At 45.3% G+C, this 15,395-nt stretch overlaps 1 protein-coding gene across 1 annotated transcript in view; it reads left to right on the plus strand.

The window, feature by feature from the left end:
- The window catches only part of UBE4A (ubiquitination factor E4A), a 15,520-nt gene extending 677 nt beyond the window's left edge, over positions 1 to 14,843 (plus strand). The window contains exons 2-19 of the mRNA XM_035346080.1: positions 112 to 288; positions 1,157 to 1,269; positions 1,897 to 2,049; positions 2,159 to 2,318; positions 2,716 to 2,918; positions 3,439 to 3,630; positions 4,771 to 5,104; positions 5,360 to 5,486; positions 6,667 to 6,974; positions 7,524 to 7,656; positions 8,579 to 8,766; positions 9,685 to 9,785; positions 9,902 to 10,015; positions 11,533 to 11,707; positions 11,846 to 12,026; positions 12,643 to 12,790; positions 13,327 to 13,484; positions 14,261 to 14,843. Of these exons, the coding sequence (XP_035201971.1) occupies positions 112 to 288; positions 1,157 to 1,269; positions 1,897 to 2,049; positions 2,159 to 2,318; positions 2,716 to 2,918; positions 3,439 to 3,630; positions 4,771 to 5,104; positions 5,360 to 5,486; positions 6,667 to 6,974; positions 7,524 to 7,656; positions 8,579 to 8,766; positions 9,685 to 9,785; positions 9,902 to 10,015; positions 11,533 to 11,707; positions 11,846 to 12,026; positions 12,643 to 12,790; positions 13,327 to 13,484; positions 14,261 to 14,399 (3,104 nt within the window). The 3' untranslated portion in view covers positions 14,400 to 14,843. The remainder of the gene's footprint in view (positions 1 to 111; positions 289 to 1,156; positions 1,270 to 1,896; positions 2,050 to 2,158; positions 2,319 to 2,715; positions 2,919 to 3,438; positions 3,631 to 4,770; positions 5,105 to 5,359; positions 5,487 to 6,666; positions 6,975 to 7,523; positions 7,657 to 8,578; positions 8,767 to 9,684; positions 9,786 to 9,901; positions 10,016 to 11,532; positions 11,708 to 11,845; positions 12,027 to 12,642; positions 12,791 to 13,326; positions 13,485 to 14,260) is intronic.
- Positions 14,844 to 15,395: the final 552 nt, after the last annotated feature.

Raw genomic sequence — 15,395 nt, forward strand, 5'->3', positions numbered from 1 at the left:
GGGGGGGGGAGTTGGGGGAGGGGGGGGGGGTTGTTTGGGGGGGGCGGCCCGGTGGGCAGCTCTGGAGCTCGGGGGACAGCTCGGGGACAGCTCTGGAGATCGGTTTCACAGGCGAGGAGACTTCGGCCAGCCCGGATGACTCCGACAACAGCGTCTCCGAGAGCCTGGACGACTGCGACTATTCCGTGGCTGAGATCAGCCGCTCGTTCCGCTCCCAGCGGGAGCTGTGCGAGCAGCTCAATATCAACCACATGATCCAGAGGATCTTCCTCATCACCCTCGACAACAGTGAGTGTTTGTGCCGGGGGCTCAGATTTCTGTGGCAGGCGTTGGCCCGTCACTGCCGTGGTTTGTTTTGTGAAGGCAACAGCAGGGCCCCGAGGAAACAGGGCGCTGGTGTGTTCCCGTCTGGGCAGACCCTGTCAGGCGCGAGCCCTGCTTCAAGCAGGGAGCTCTGCTCTGTGCGTGTGCTGGTGGGAAACAGCCTCGGAGAAACGCTGGGTGGAGAGCATCTGGCCTGGAACTGTGCAGCTGGTCATCTCGTGTTCCCAGGGCCTTGAGCAGAGTTCCTGTGTTTGCTTTTGATTTGTAAGGATCAGAGAAAGCAATGTTACACAGCTGCTAAGAGACTGTTTCTACCGCTGTCCCCTAAAAACAATTCTGAGAGACAGCGCTTCTCAGTGTCTTCAGCTGCATGGGGCCTGCAGGGGTAGCACTTGGCAATTCTGGGCTGGCCCAGGGTGGCCTCGCTGGCAGCAGCACGCTGAGAAGCTCATGCTTATTCTGCTAAGTGTGGCCCCTCAGGGCATGGATGTGAACAAGGAAACTCTGTGGGAGCTTAGGCCCTCGTAGTAGCCCCAAACTGTTTTTTACTTGTGATATCGGTGTAAGAGTGTGACTTGTGTGCTTGCAGAAGGAGGGCTTTCTTGATGAGTTCCCGAGTGGACCAGGCTTTGAGCAGTGGTGTGAGAAGCCTCACAGAAGCTTGTCAGATCTACACAAAACTGGGTGGGAATGGTGGGAGGGGGCAGTGCTTCCCTGCAGTAGCTGGTAGCAGACAGCTCTGCCACGGGCAAGATCCTGCCTCTAGTTTTCACTGCTTGCAGCTATGTTTTCTGTCAGCTTTGGGACAATAGATTATTTCTGTTTTCCTCAGGTGATCCCAGCATGAAAAGTGGAAATGGGATTCCAGCTCGTTGTGTGTATTTGGAAGAAATGGCTGCAGATCTGGATGATCAAGACTGGCTCGACATGGAAAATATTGAGCAGGTACAGTTGCTGCATGTCTCATTTCTCACTGATGACAGTTCAGACAGAAATAGTGTAGCTGCTGTGAGTGATGTACTGATACCTCCTGATGGAACTCTTTCAAAATCCTAGTTGTGTGGGGGGAATTCAGTGTTTTGTGTTTGAAGGCAGGTTGTCCTACAGCAACGGTGACAGGAAAGGAGAGCCTTTTATGTGCATTCTGTTTTTAAAAACAAACAAATACATTTGTTTAGTTCTGTGTAGTTACCCTGACAGTTGACAACTTCCCAGTGATTGGCACAATAAGGCTTTTAGATCTTCTGTTTACCTTGGGAACAGATATTAATTATCTTTCCTCGCAAAGCATATGCAATGCATCCTGAGTGAAAAACATCTGCGGAAGCAGAGCACGGAGCTGCTAGTTAGAGTTCCCTTAGAACTGCCATCGCTCTTCAAGGTGATTGGAGAAATTGTTTAGCACTTAAGCGAGTCTGAGGATTCTCAGTCTGGTATTCTTAGTTATTAAGGGTTAAAGAGGGCTCTTCTGGGCAGAAATAGTTTAGCCTAAGATGATAAGGGATTTATTTTAAGTGATTTTTTTCTCTCCTGGGACTGTTTCACTTTCAACCTGTTTACGCTTGTGTCTAGGCACTGTTCACCCGCCTGCTGCTGCAGGAGCCTGGAAACCACCTGATTTACATGACCTCTGCCGGCACACAGAACCTCTCTGCAGATCGGGATGCAGGGGAGAAACAAATTCTATGCTACCTCTATGCCTGTTTCCAGAGGGCAAGAGAAGAGGTGGGTGGAAGTTCCTGAGAAAGGTGACAACTTTGTTATCCAGAAGCTGATGTTGTAGTGGTGAGAAGTGGATACACGATCCCAGATCTGTCTTGTCGTTTCTGTGCAGATAACCAAAGTTCCAGAGAACTTGCTGCCCTTTGCTGTGCGCTGCAGAAATTTGACTGTGTCAAATGCTCACACTGTTCTTCTTACCCCAGAGATTTATGTCAACCAGAATGTGTATGAGCAGCTGGTGGACCTGATGCTGGAGGCACTGAGAGGGGCACGTAAGTTTGACTAAACTTAATTAATGGCTTAGTGCTGTAAGGTTACCGTTAATGTTGTACAGCTTCTTAATTTGTTTTAGCTGCATTTTTCTTTAAGTGCATTCAGCCCTCTGAATGTTTGCATTTTGCAATCTGGGTGGTAGTGAGCTTTCCTGTCTCCATTGAGGAAGTGGCTGTAAAAGAGACTCTGAATTCTTGTCTCTATGCAAGCCAAGGACATCTTAACATAGGTAAAGCCTGAGGGATGAATACCGTGGCTTGAGTGAAGCTTTGGCTCCTTCAGTTGTTAAAAGGAAGGTGAAAGGGAGGGCTGTGCTTAAGTAGTAGGGTGTTCATACTCTGAGTTTTGGCTGCACTGAGGATCTATTGTCTGTAATGGTCTTGTATCCCTTGCTAGATTTTGAAGACATGACTGAGTTTCTTGAGGAGGTCATAGAAGCCTTAACAATGGATGAGGAAGTGCGGACATTTGGGGAAGTCATGATTCCAGTGTTTGATATTTTACTGGGCAGGATCAAGGACTTGGACCTTTGTCAGATCCTGCTGTACACTTACCTGGATATGCTCCTCTACTTCACAAAGCAGAAAGATATAGCAAAGGTATGTGTCCTAGCATTATGAAGAGCTAGTAACTTTTGTGTCTGATGCGGAAACCCCACAGGTTGCAATAGTATAATCATAATCCTAGTGTGTTCAGGGAATGCTTCTCTAGCATCACTCAAAGACAAGAGGTAGAAGAAGTTTTCATGTGACACCAGGGTAATAGATGGTAGTTATACAAAGAGACACTTCTAATGTACCTGTAATTTTCTGCTCGATGGCTGATGACCTATCCCTTATTTATTTTTCAATGACAGGCTGGTTGCTTCTTGTGCTCTTTCCATTTTTAGAAATTTGTTATCGTTAGTGTAACTCTGATACCTGCATTCTAGTTAGGCTTGTGCGTACCCAAGGTACAGGGATGCATTTAGATGATCTAACCTGTTTGGTTCAAACAAAAGTGCAGCGTAACAACTCGTGTGTACCCTTTGTCCTCTTCGTTTCTGATTGGCTGGCCAAAACCCATATTTTTTTTTAGTGGGATTTTATATAAATGTCAGCACGTTCATCTGTTCCCTAGGTATTTGCAGGCTATATTCAGCCCAAGGATCCTAACAATGGACAAATGTATCAGAAGACTTTGTTAGGTGCCATTTTAAATATCTCCTGTTTGCTAAAGACTCCTGGTGTAGTAGAGAATCACGGCTACTTCTTGAATCCATCCCGATCCAGTCCACAAGAGATCAAGGTGCAGGAATCCAACATCCATCAGGTGGGGCTGAAGTGTAATACTGCTGCTTCCCAATGTATTCTATTAGTCTCTGGGCTTGCGGGTTGAAGTGAAAAGACTTGATGTTGGTGCTGAGTTCTTCCACTGGCTGTTTGATAGCATGTCTTGATGGCTAAGCAAGTCACAGAACTGCTTTGGATTGTAGATTCTCCATTTGTAAAATGTAAATAGCTTTGCGTGTTTATTCAGGTTGTAACCAAAGTCTTCATATTGATCACGTGTTTCTACTGCTTAAGAGTGAGTCATCTGTTACCAAAGTAGTTTTTTGACTTTTGGGAAAATGGTAGGGCACTTTTAGAGCAGATACCGGTACCATAGCTTAAGATGGTATATGGAGATAATCTAACTTAGATGTTGTAAGCACTGTGAAATATTTCATAGAATCACAGAATATTCCGAGTTGGAAGGGACCCATAAGGATCATGAAGTTCAACTCCTTGCACCGCACCAGGTCTACCCAAAAGTTTAGACCATGTGACTTAGTGCACAGTCCAAATGTTTTTTAAATTCATACAGGCTTGGTGCAGTGATTTTTCAGTACCTGTCCTGTAATTGAAACATTGACTCGCTAGCAAATAAAATGACAGGCAACACTCACTCTGTATTTGAAATTAAATAGCTTCCCTCCTGAGATCAGCAGTGCTGGGAGGATCTGAATGATTATTTCAGAAGTTAGAGCAAAGCATCACAAATTAGAACATAAATATGGTTCTTGTTCTACAGGGAAGGTTGCTCAGGTGCAGGAGTTTGTCCCAGAGAATGGGATTCCTAGCACTGCATTCTTTTAGGGTCACTGTTTCTGCCGAAAATGTGTAAATAATTTGGCTTTTATTTCCTACTGAAACAACTTGCTCCTGACTATGCTTTTGAGCATGTTCCTAATTATTCTTTCTTGGTGGCCTCAGGATTTGGCCTCTTCGTAACATGTCTGATGGGTGATTGTTACAGGTGTCATGACTTTGAAAAAAAAAAAAAATCTTGAAAAAATGTTCTTTGAAAATCCTGCCTTTTAAGAGCAGGATGCAGTCTGGACGTGTGACAGCTCCAGCATTAGTGACAGGATAGGCAAAAGATGCCTTTCTAACAATGACTCCTTCAAACATGCTCTGTTCCCTCTAACAGTTTATGGCCCAATTCCACGAGAAGATCTACCAGATGCTCAAGAACCTGTTGCAGTTGTCTCCAGAAACAAAGCACAGGATTTTGTCCTGGCTGGGAAACTGTCTCCATGCTAATGCAGGCCGTACCAAAATTTGGGCTAATCAGATGCCAGAGATCTTCTTCCAAATGTATGCCTCAGATGCCTTCTTCCTGAATTTGGGAGCTGCACTCCTGAAGCTGTGTCAGCCCTTCTGCAAACCAAAATCTCCTAGGCTGCTAACCTTTAATCCTACTTACTGTGCCCTAAAGGAGCTGAATGAAGAGGAAAGGAGGAGTAAGAATGTACATATGAAAGGTATGCCCAAAACCTGTGGGAGTAAGTGAATTAGACAGGGGATCTCTTCAGTTCCCTACCTCTCCCAGCAGTGCACTCTTGCTGTACACCAGTAAAGGGAGAGCGAAATGAAGGGGAGCAAAAGAACTGAATACAAATAACACTGCCCAGCATCACCTGCAGTCATTTCACATCATCAGTGGGAGCCATCTTGAGCACTCTTTCCTTACCAATGCTTCTGGGTAGGACTTAATGCAGAGATGTTTTTAATTCTAGGTTTAGAAAAAGAAACATGTTTGATACCTGCTGTGACTGAGCAAGAGCCAGAGTTTGCAAACAGCTACAATCTGGTGACAGAAAACCTGGTCCTAACACAATATACCCTTCACTTAGGATTTCACAGGTAATGATTCCACAGCTGTATAAATGTTCTTAAGGAGCTGACCTCTGAGAAGGTGTTAGATGTGTTACCAATGCATGCACTTTGCAAGAATAATATCTGATATTCAGAAATAATGTGAATGTTAAAGCTGTAGGTAAATGATTGCTCCCAGCACTGTTTTGTATCCCTGTACAGTTACATAATTTTTTACTAAATTTTCAAAACTTAGTGAGACAGTTGAGTTGCCAAATGCCTTTCACAGTATATTTTGACTGACACTTGAGCATCAGGCTGACTAATATTTTAAAGAAATTCTGTTCAGTTGTGTTCAGTCAAGGCTGACAGGAGTCCATGTTATTTACAGTGTCTTAATAGCTAAGTGCTAGATTGGCATGGCTCACTCAGTACCTTCTCTGAGAGAACAGGCCTGTGTCCTTTTGCTTACCTACCAGAGAGCATCTGAGTAGCAGAGTACCTTCCCAGTGTGAAGTGTCTGAACTGGCCCACTAAATGGATTTTAATTGAAACAGAAATGCAAGGTAACTGGCTGTTTCCAGGAAACAATTTTCTGGACACCAGAATGCACTGTTTTTCTTAGTCTTCTGCAAATTGTTGCCTGGATACTATGAGGTCACTGCTGATCCAAGCCTAGTCCCCTTCTGGTTTATTATCTAAATACAGAAATAGAAGAAAAAGTTATGCAAGTGGCTTGTTGCTGGGAAACTGAAAATGTCACCTCACAGGCATCTATCTCCAAGGCTTACCCACTCCCTGACCTTGGTAGTCTAACAAGGTTTGCAGCTGCGTAGTCTCATTATCTGCTCTGCTGAAAAGTGCTTCATAGGAGCCGTTGATTTACCAGGCAGTGTAACAGACTTCTTTGGCTCCTCAGGAGGATATCTTATCCTCCCAAGTGGTGGCTTGCCTTTCTTCAAGCACTTCCTGCTGCTGGCCCCCAAGCGGATTATCTGCAGGAAATAGTTTGAACTGAAAGTATGCTTGCTGCGTGCAGCCTCCCTGCTGCTCAGAGAGGGAAGCAGCACACCTGCTCAAGCTGGCAACATTTTGAAGTTTTGCCCTGGCAGCTGCACAAAACATCTCTCACAGTGTGTGGTGACTTCTGTTTCACTTAGGCAGTCTGTACTAAACTTACTTGAATCTTGTCTGGTGTCTTCCTCACTTTTTTTTTTTTTTTTGCTAGGTTGCATGACCAGATGGTAAAGATAAACCAAAGCCTTCACCGCCTGCAAGTAGCATGGCGAGAAGCTCAGCAGAGTTCTAGCCCTGCTGCTGACAGCCTCAGGGAGCAGTTTGAACGCCTGATGACCATCTATCTCTCCACAAAGACAGCAATGACAGAGCCACAGATGCTGCAGAACTGCCTGAATCTGCAGGTGTCCATGGCAGTTCTTCTGGTGCAGTTGGCAATAGGAAACCAAGGGACTGAGCCTCTAGAGCTGACGTTCCCATTGCCAGGGGTGGAAAACAGTGCATTGGCCTACGTACCAGGTGAAACCACATTTCCTGCTGCTTTGTGGCTGCTGTACCTAAGGGTCTGAATCTAAAGTAACTTAAGTAGCACTCTGTTCACATGGCCTTATTACTGGAGATGTTCAAAGCACCTGGGTTTCCCCTTAATTTAGCTATATGAAAGGCATTCTCCCTTTGGAAGAAAGAGAACATGTAAGGAAGTGTATTGAAGGACAGCTACAAAATGTCAAGATCCTGCTCATGGCTGAGTTGCCAAGTTTGGCCAAATAGCACATTGATTTACTATTTTCCATGTGCATAAAAGTCTGTTGTCAGGAGATTCTCTTCTCTTGAGCAGTGTGTAACATCAACAGATAGCTGCTGGGTGTTACCCTGATAGGTGAAGTGAATCCAGTGCATAACAAGTTTCATCAGGCTGAGTGTTCTTTGTGATCGTGGTGTTCTAATACAACTACTTAGTTCTAGAAACTTTAATCAGAATAAGGGAGGTAAGCTAAGTACATGGAAGGCCAAAAAGCAGGCTGTGAGCCGCACAAGAGTGAATTAATATACAATCTCTGTTCACAGAATTCTTCGCAGATAATTTGGGCGACTTCTTCATTTTCCTGCGACGCTTTGCTGATGACATTTTGGAGACTTCTGCCGATTCTCTGGAACATATCCTTCACTTTGTTACTGTTTTCATGGGTGATGTGGAGAGGTATGTACAGCTCCAGTTGTAAGCCCTTTATGCTTTTCTGCAGAGCTCCTGGGTAGAACCAAGGAAGTGGGAATTGTTAGAGATGTCTTAAGATTTAGTTTATACAGATGTGATTCGCTTTTACCTCATTGAAAAAAATTAAATCCTGTTCATAGGAGTCACAAGAAACTTCCTGAAGGACTTGGGTTTCACATGAGGCACAAATAGGATTGTGTCTAAAAACTTGGTTTGTCATACTACGCAGGAGCTTAGGCAGATAGAACTAGGTACCAGTGAACACTAAGGGAGCAAAGTGAGGAGCAGGTGGAGATTTCACTTACTAGGGAGCTTTTTGTATATATACTGTTCCCAGTAATCTGGGTTGGCCCTGGAAGATCTAAGTTGCAGTTCATCTTGGCAGTAGCCTACAGCCTGACCTTGGGCAGACTGTTCAGCTTCTGCCCCGCTGGAGCAGTAGTGAATTATGCCTTCACCTTGCTCAGTATCCAGTCATGCACTGGAAAGCATGCTCAGCAGGCAAGGGACTTTGGACTTTCAGAATAAATAGGAAACAAGTCATTGGACAGTAAGTACAAAGCTGGGCTGACGAGTCATGTTTGCTCAGAGCAGCTACAGCTTACAAGCAAGCATGGCTTGCCGACAGTACGCCCTGCCAGAATTCTGTTGTGAGGGATGGAAGCAACAGCTTTTGATGTTTCCCATACCTGTTCCCCTTTCTGTCTGAGATTTAATTATGGGTGCTGACTGCTTGCATTCTCCCTGTGGCTCTGGGCAGCTCAATGCCAGCATCAGTTTTACAAATAGTTTGCAACAACTGGCTGCTCTTGTATGGATGGGCACAGCTCCTGGAGCATTTTCTGTACAGTTAAGTCCCCCCTGCGGCCCTCATGCCATGCTGAATTTGCATTTTTTTCACTTGCAGAATGAAAAATCCTCATCTGCGAGCCAAGCTGGCAGAAGTGTTGGAAGCTGTAATGCCTCATTTAGATCAGGTCCAAAATCCACTTGTCTCCAGTGTGTTTCATCGCAAACGAGTATTCTGCTCTTATCAGAATGCTGGCCATCTTGCTGAGGCACTTATTAAAGTCTTTGTGGATATCGAGTTTACTGGTAGGTGTGAAAGGGGAAGAGGTGTCTTCCTTCTGTAAAATCTGTAGCAGGATGTCTTTTGGGTTGTGAAGTACTTCAGTAAAAACAGATGAATCTTTATGTTGTGTCAGATTGCTCAATTGTTTTAGACAGAGAGCATTCCAGCAAAGCACTGGTCTTTCCAAACTTCTGACTTGTAGCTAAAAAGTGTAACCCTCAGAGCACAAGTTTTTCAGCAAAGTAATGCTTATAATTACCCATCCTCTTATACTATGTGGGATCTGTTGTGCTGCTTTGAAATCAGTGTCAGATCTGACTTCTTAAGGAGCTGGTTTTATAATCCTGTGAGAGCAATAGGAAAAGCACGCTGTTAGAGGAAGTGCATATATAGTGTGCATGCAATTGGGACTTTCTGCTCTTTGAAATGGGAGATTTGCTCAAGAGCTAGAGAAGCTGCCCTTCTCACCTGTCCACAGTCATGGGCTGCTGCTGTAACACTGGCTTCCTGCTTGGGATGCTGCCAGGCACACTGAGTATCCGTTGGCACTGCCTCTTGCTATCACTGAGGTGATCTTTTTTTTTTTTAAAAAAAAAAAAAGCCATGGCCCCAGCAGCTGCACATCTCCCCTTGCTATTGTTCAACAGGACTTGCTTGCCGTGCTCTGTGGGTGCTTAGTGCTAGTGTGGTCACGGCAGCAGTCACATTCACTAGAAACTGCTGAACTTTTTTGTTGAGGAAGCAACAGTGAAAATTGTGCTCTGACTGCTTGCTGGCTGTTGACGCATTCAGTGCCCCAGCTGTGTGCACTGGGAGGTCAATGTTTTAGCTTTCTGAAATGCGGCCTGCTCCCACACAGTGCTGAACAAACATTGAAAAGGAATTTAAAATCCTTCTCTGTGCCCACAGCCAATTTGCAATGCTCTTCTGCTTGTGTCTAGGTGACCCACATCAGTTTGAACAGAAATTTAATTACCGACGTCCAATGTACCCCATCCTGAGATACATGTGGGGCACAGATTCATACCGCCAGAGCATAAAGGTAAGGCAAGAGGCATACATGTAAGCATGTGTATCTGGCTCTTAATGCAGTATATGGATTTGTGTCCTGCAGTTTGGAGTGTGCCAGAGCATTAACTGTTTTGTCGTTGTTTGCAGGCTTTGGCTGATTATGCCTCAGAGAACCTAGAGGCAATGAATCCCCCTCTCTTCTTGCGCTTCCTTAATTTACTCATGAATGATGCCATTTTCCTGTTGGATGAAGCCATACAGGTAGGGTTTACTATGTGTGCTGCAGGCGTCATGTAGGAACCAGTTCTCACTCACTTGAAGGTGGCTCGTTACAATATTGACTCTATCTCTAGAACAGTATTCATGTACTCAATTCTTTGGATGAATCCTTGCAGTAGACACTTGCTAGGAGACTCAGCTGAGCCAGTTCATAATCTTAAAAGCATCAAGTCTGCTGTTGCAAATGCCTTGGAAGAAGGGATTACAGTGGCAAGTATGATGGGGGTCTGGGACAGTGCACACAGGACACTTTCTTCCTTTCCCCTTCGTCTTGGGAGGCAGGTCAGAGCATAAGAGCTTTTTTTTTTTTTTTTTTTTAGATTGAGAAGCAAGTGCTAGCAGAGTTGGAAGGAAATCTGCCTGTTGCTAATCTGAATGCAGCCAGGCTTTAAACAAGTTCTGCAGTTTATGATTATCGAATCCTCTTGGCCTTTCCACAGGTGGTGTATCCTAGCAAAGGCCTTTTGTCTCTAGGCAGTTTTCCCTTTGGGTTTACAGGGCAAGTTCCAGCTGAACTTGTGTCCCTGGTGTGTGGTGACTGTCCCACCACACCTTTCGTGGCTGCTTGTTGCTACTAGAACGGGCTTTTGACCTGTGGCAGAACAGACTGTCTGGAGGCTGTCAGATCAGGCAGGTGATAAGGATATTACGCATGTGGCTTTGAACATTTTTTGACTTCCTATCTTTTGTCAATATGAATATTCTGAGTTTTGTTAAAGGTATGCAGTTGTGACCCTTTTCAAATAACTCTATACCTTTTTCTTCCTGAGTGGGAAAGGTAGTATCTGGGGTCTTGCCATTAAGTTTCACAGGGCGGTGAGAATACAAAAGCATTATAACACAAGTGAACTTTTATTTATAGCTTCCTACAGTTTTGGAATCTTAATTAACACATGGTATTCCAGTCTTGAAAAATATACTTTGTTTTTTCTTCCTCTCTCTCACCTGAGGTAAGGCAGATCAGCAGTAGGACTTGTTGCTTTCTGTTAACATTACCTAGATGTGTTAAACTGGAATTAGCCATAAGAAAGTATGTGAGATTATACTGATTCACCACAGGAGATGGTCTGGAAAGTGGATGCTTTTTATGCTTAGTATTATGCTTAGATGTGGCGAACGTCTACAATGACAGTTTTTTCTTTTCTTGGTTCAGAAAACTTCTTTTCTGTATGTGCTGTTAGGTTGCAGATTGAAGGTACTGTGTATGAGGAGCAACCTCAACTTATTTAATCAATACTCATTACAGACATTTTGTTTTTTAACACCTCCCTGATAATGCTCTTGGGCATTGGGGGAGCAGTCTAGGTTAGTTTCTGTAGCCTATTTACCTGCCTATTCTCCCGAGGCTGCTGTAGGAGACATCTTACTTGTTTCTCTAACAAGCACGTGCCTCTTCTGTGTCCTGAGGTGATTGCCTGGCTGAAGGGAAAGCATTCTACTTAATAAAGCTGTGTACTCAGACTGCTGCTCCTATGCTCTTGCCTGCTGTGTCTTTACAGTACCTCAGTAAGATTAAAGTTCAGCAGATAGAGAAGGACCGTGGTGAGTGGGACAGCCTATCCCAGGAGGCTCGTCGGGAGAAGGAGTCAAGCCTGCAGATGTTTGGTCAGCTGGCTCGCTTCCATAACATCATGTCCAATGAAACCATCGGTACTCTGGCCTTCCTAACATCAGGTAAGGAGAGCAAATCCTGTCTGATGGGACCTGTAGAAGAGCATTGCCTGGGAATCGGGGGGCCTAATTCAGTTTAAGGATTGTCAGAGAGGGACTGGATTACTATGAAGCTCAGGGAACTATTGGTTTCTGTTCCAGAAATTAAGTCCCTGTTTGTGCATCCTTTTCTTGCTGAGCGCATCATCTCCATGCTAAACTATTTTCTGCAACACCTGGTTGGCCCTAAAATGGGAGCTTTGAAAGTCAAGGATTTCAGCGAGTTTGACTTCAAACCGCAACAGCTAGTTTCTGACATCTGTACGATCTACCTGAACCTTGGGTACGTGACAAGGGAGAGCTGGAGGTGGGATGTCAGGAGGTGCTTGTGGAGAATGACAACCTTTGGGTACTTGGACTTGAACCTATTATGAGTGTAAACAGGATTTTGTCTTCTGTTGGACACTGATGCTTGGAATGAAGTGGAAATCTAATTTGGCCTAAAGTGGGACTTGCTGTGACATGCACACCAATGTTTGCACTGGGGTGAGAACTGTAGCTAGAGTCAGGTGAACATCTGGAGCAGCAGAGCTCTGTAGCCTCCTTTGCCAGAAGGTGGGAGTGTTTTCCAGCAAGAACTACATAAACAGAGGTCCTTAACAGACCTTTCAGAAGTGCAGTGTGCTCATTTGTAGTAACTTCTAAATTACACAGGGAAGTCAGCTGCAACTTGGTAGACTTGGTAGGAATGGAAGCTGAGCATAATAGCAGTTAAATTTGTAAATTGGGTCTCTCTGGAGAAGACCCAGGAAAACTGCTTGCTTACAGTCAAGCTTTTCTCTAGTTTTCATGTCTCTTGAGTTCTTTGCTGTCACAATGCAGCTGTTGTGGGGATTGTGTTTTGCAGCCTGATAAATAAGAATTCTTAAACTCTTGTTCTCGTTTACCTTGTGGTTCAGGGATGAAGAAAATTTCTGTGCCACTGTACCCAAGGATGGACGTTCCTATTCACCAACACTCTTTGCCCAGACTGTAAGGGTTCTGAAGAAAATCAATAAGCCTGGCAATATGATAGTAGCTTTCAGTAACCTCGCTGAGAGGATCAAGGTGAGAAGTGGAGGGAATAAAAGCCAAAAAGAAGAAATGCAGTTGGCATCCTTTTTCATCTGTTTATCACTGCATCTTTGCTGTGAAGCTGCAGTTCTGGGAAATGGTGCTTGATAAGAGGCACCAGGCTGGGCAGTTGAGAAGGCTCATTTCTGGTGTGCACCTGTAAATGTTTTAGAAAATTCAAGAACCGTGTGCTACAGAGGTATAAGCATGCAGGGTGAAAAATGAAATGTGTGGCTTACAAAATGTGTGGCTTACAGCAAGGCATGGGCTTCCTGACTACCAGTGTGTTAATTTCCAGTAGAAAATAAGTGTGTTAGACCAGGCTCTCAGACCTGACCTACATTTTGCATATTTCAAGTGACCCTGTTAAATAGCCATTGCCTTGACCAGCTGTGATGTTTTTATGTTCCAGTGAGGCTTTTTTTCAGTCATGGTGATGCTTCACTACTAGTTAGGTGCAAGCCTGTTTTTAAACAGAGTGGAACAGCACTGAGAAATCTTGTGTTTTAAAAGCTGTGTGTGCTTGCCAGTCTCTTGCAGACCGTCAGCAGCAAGAAGAGGAGACATACGCAGATGCCTGTGATGAGTTCCTGGATCCCATCATGAGCACTCTGATGTCTGACCCAGTAATACTGCCATCATCCCGTGTCACCGTAGATAGGTCAACCATAGCCCGGCACCTGCTCAGGTATGAAACACAGGCTTAACTGTGTCCTTGATTTAGGTTAAGCTTCCTTTGTCACTGACTGTTCTTTATGTGCCAGTGACTTGTGCTTTTCCAAGTTGGAAGCTTGGGATGGGGGGGTGTACACATCTATGGTCTCCCTCGCTCCCAAATTTCCAGTTTGCTGTGAAGTCCAGGGCTTTAATGATACTGTATTTAGAATCACCTGTAACCTGGTCTCAATGCAGCTTTTCTGAAGTAAATTCCAGACGTGATTAAGTGTTTAATGTGTTTTTTCTGACTAGCCCAGAGATGGAAGTACGGAATAGATTATGCACCTGCTGCCTTTTGTCAGGGACAGTTTGGTTAATCGATGCAGATATTTATACATCACTCTTGTCTGGATTTTTCACTATATCTAAAGTTTTGGGTTACAATGAAATATGAAAGAGTGTCTTTTATTTCCTAAAGCTGTAAAAGATTTCAGTGTTTTGTAAGAGATGATGATGTGCTGACCTTATGAACATGGTGTGGTTTGTTTACTTTCTTGGACATATCTTATGTTCCTTGTTCATCCTTGCTGTCCTGGGCCCCACAAATGAAGTGGTCTGTATGCATCTGCAGCTAACACTTTGGGGGGATATATATTACTTATGTTATCCAGCAACGCTTGGTCTCAGTGTTGGCTGATGAAGTTCACTTCACTTAATAGCAGGAAGATCATGCCAGTCTTCCTAGCCTTACTACTTCTATTCTAGCAAGGAGACGGTCAAAGTAATCTCCTCACTGCTCTTTTTCAGTGATCAGACGGATCCTTTTAATCGGAGCCCCCTCACTATGGACCAGATTAGACCAAACACGGAGCTGAAAGAAAAGATCCAGCAATGGCTTGCGGAGAGGAAGAAGCAGAAAGAGGACTTGGAGGACACACTGAATTGAGAACAAAGTTCTACATCCCCAGACATGCAATCGTTGGCAAGACAAATGTCTTGTAAGGGTGGTGGTGGGTGCTCCAGAGCATTTGTGAAACTTGCCATGTAAATGAAGAATGCATCCAGTGCATTGCTCCACATTTGGAATCTCTCCTAGTACTCTCTCCTTTTTATCCCTTATTCTGTCTTTCCTTTCAAGACTTGCTCTTTAATACTAAGAATTTCCACTGCACTACAGCTTCCTAGCCTCTGCATCTTGGGAAGATTGAGCCTCTTCTGATTGTCCTGGTGCCCTGGCCCTGTATTAACTGCTATTTGTGTTGGCTGTTTCTAATGGCCATGTTACCTTTCCTTTGCTACCCAGCCCTCTATTCTGTTGCTGTTGACTCCGAAGTTGTTTAGACTATGTATGTAATCATGGTTAATGTGAAAAGGATGCCTTTGCATCTGCCACAGCTCTGAAGTGTAGATGTCAGAAAGGACTGAAACGGACAGCTCTGCGGATTTGTACAGGCTGACTGTGTGCCAGGCTTTCTTCTTCAAATGATACGTGGGAATAAGGGGTGATGAAATTCAATACTTGCTTACAGCAGCCTGTGAAGGTCTGGTAGCTAACGGAGCGCCTTTAGCGGGAGAAGGGAGGCCGCCGTTGCTTTGGCTGCAGGGAGGGGGCCGAGGAGGCTGGCGCTCTTTTATGCCGCTGGCTGCGAGCAGCCGCTGACTCAGAGCGGTGCAGGAGCCACGCTCCCTCCCTGCGCAGGCCGTGGACGCGCCCCCGAGGCGCGCTGTAACCCCCTCCGCCTTCAGGCCGCCCCTCTCCCCTGCCTCCCTGCGCCGTGCCGGGGACGGAGCAGGGCCGGGCCCCGCCGCGGCCTCGAACCCGGGTCCCGGGACGCGCCGCGCCCGGCCCCGCCCCGCGCACGTGATGCGGGGTCCTGGGGCCGCCGCGCGGGCTGCCCGCGGCAGACGCCTGCGGGGCGCTCGAGCGGCGGCGCGGTGCGCA

Source organism: Oxyura jamaicensis, chromosome 24 (assembly GCF_011077185.1).
Source record: "Oxyura jamaicensis isolate SHBP4307 breed ruddy duck chromosome 24, BPBGC_Ojam_1.0, whole genome shotgun sequence".
Lineage (NCBI taxonomy): Eukaryota > Metazoa > Chordata > Aves > Anseriformes > Anatidae > Oxyura > Oxyura jamaicensis.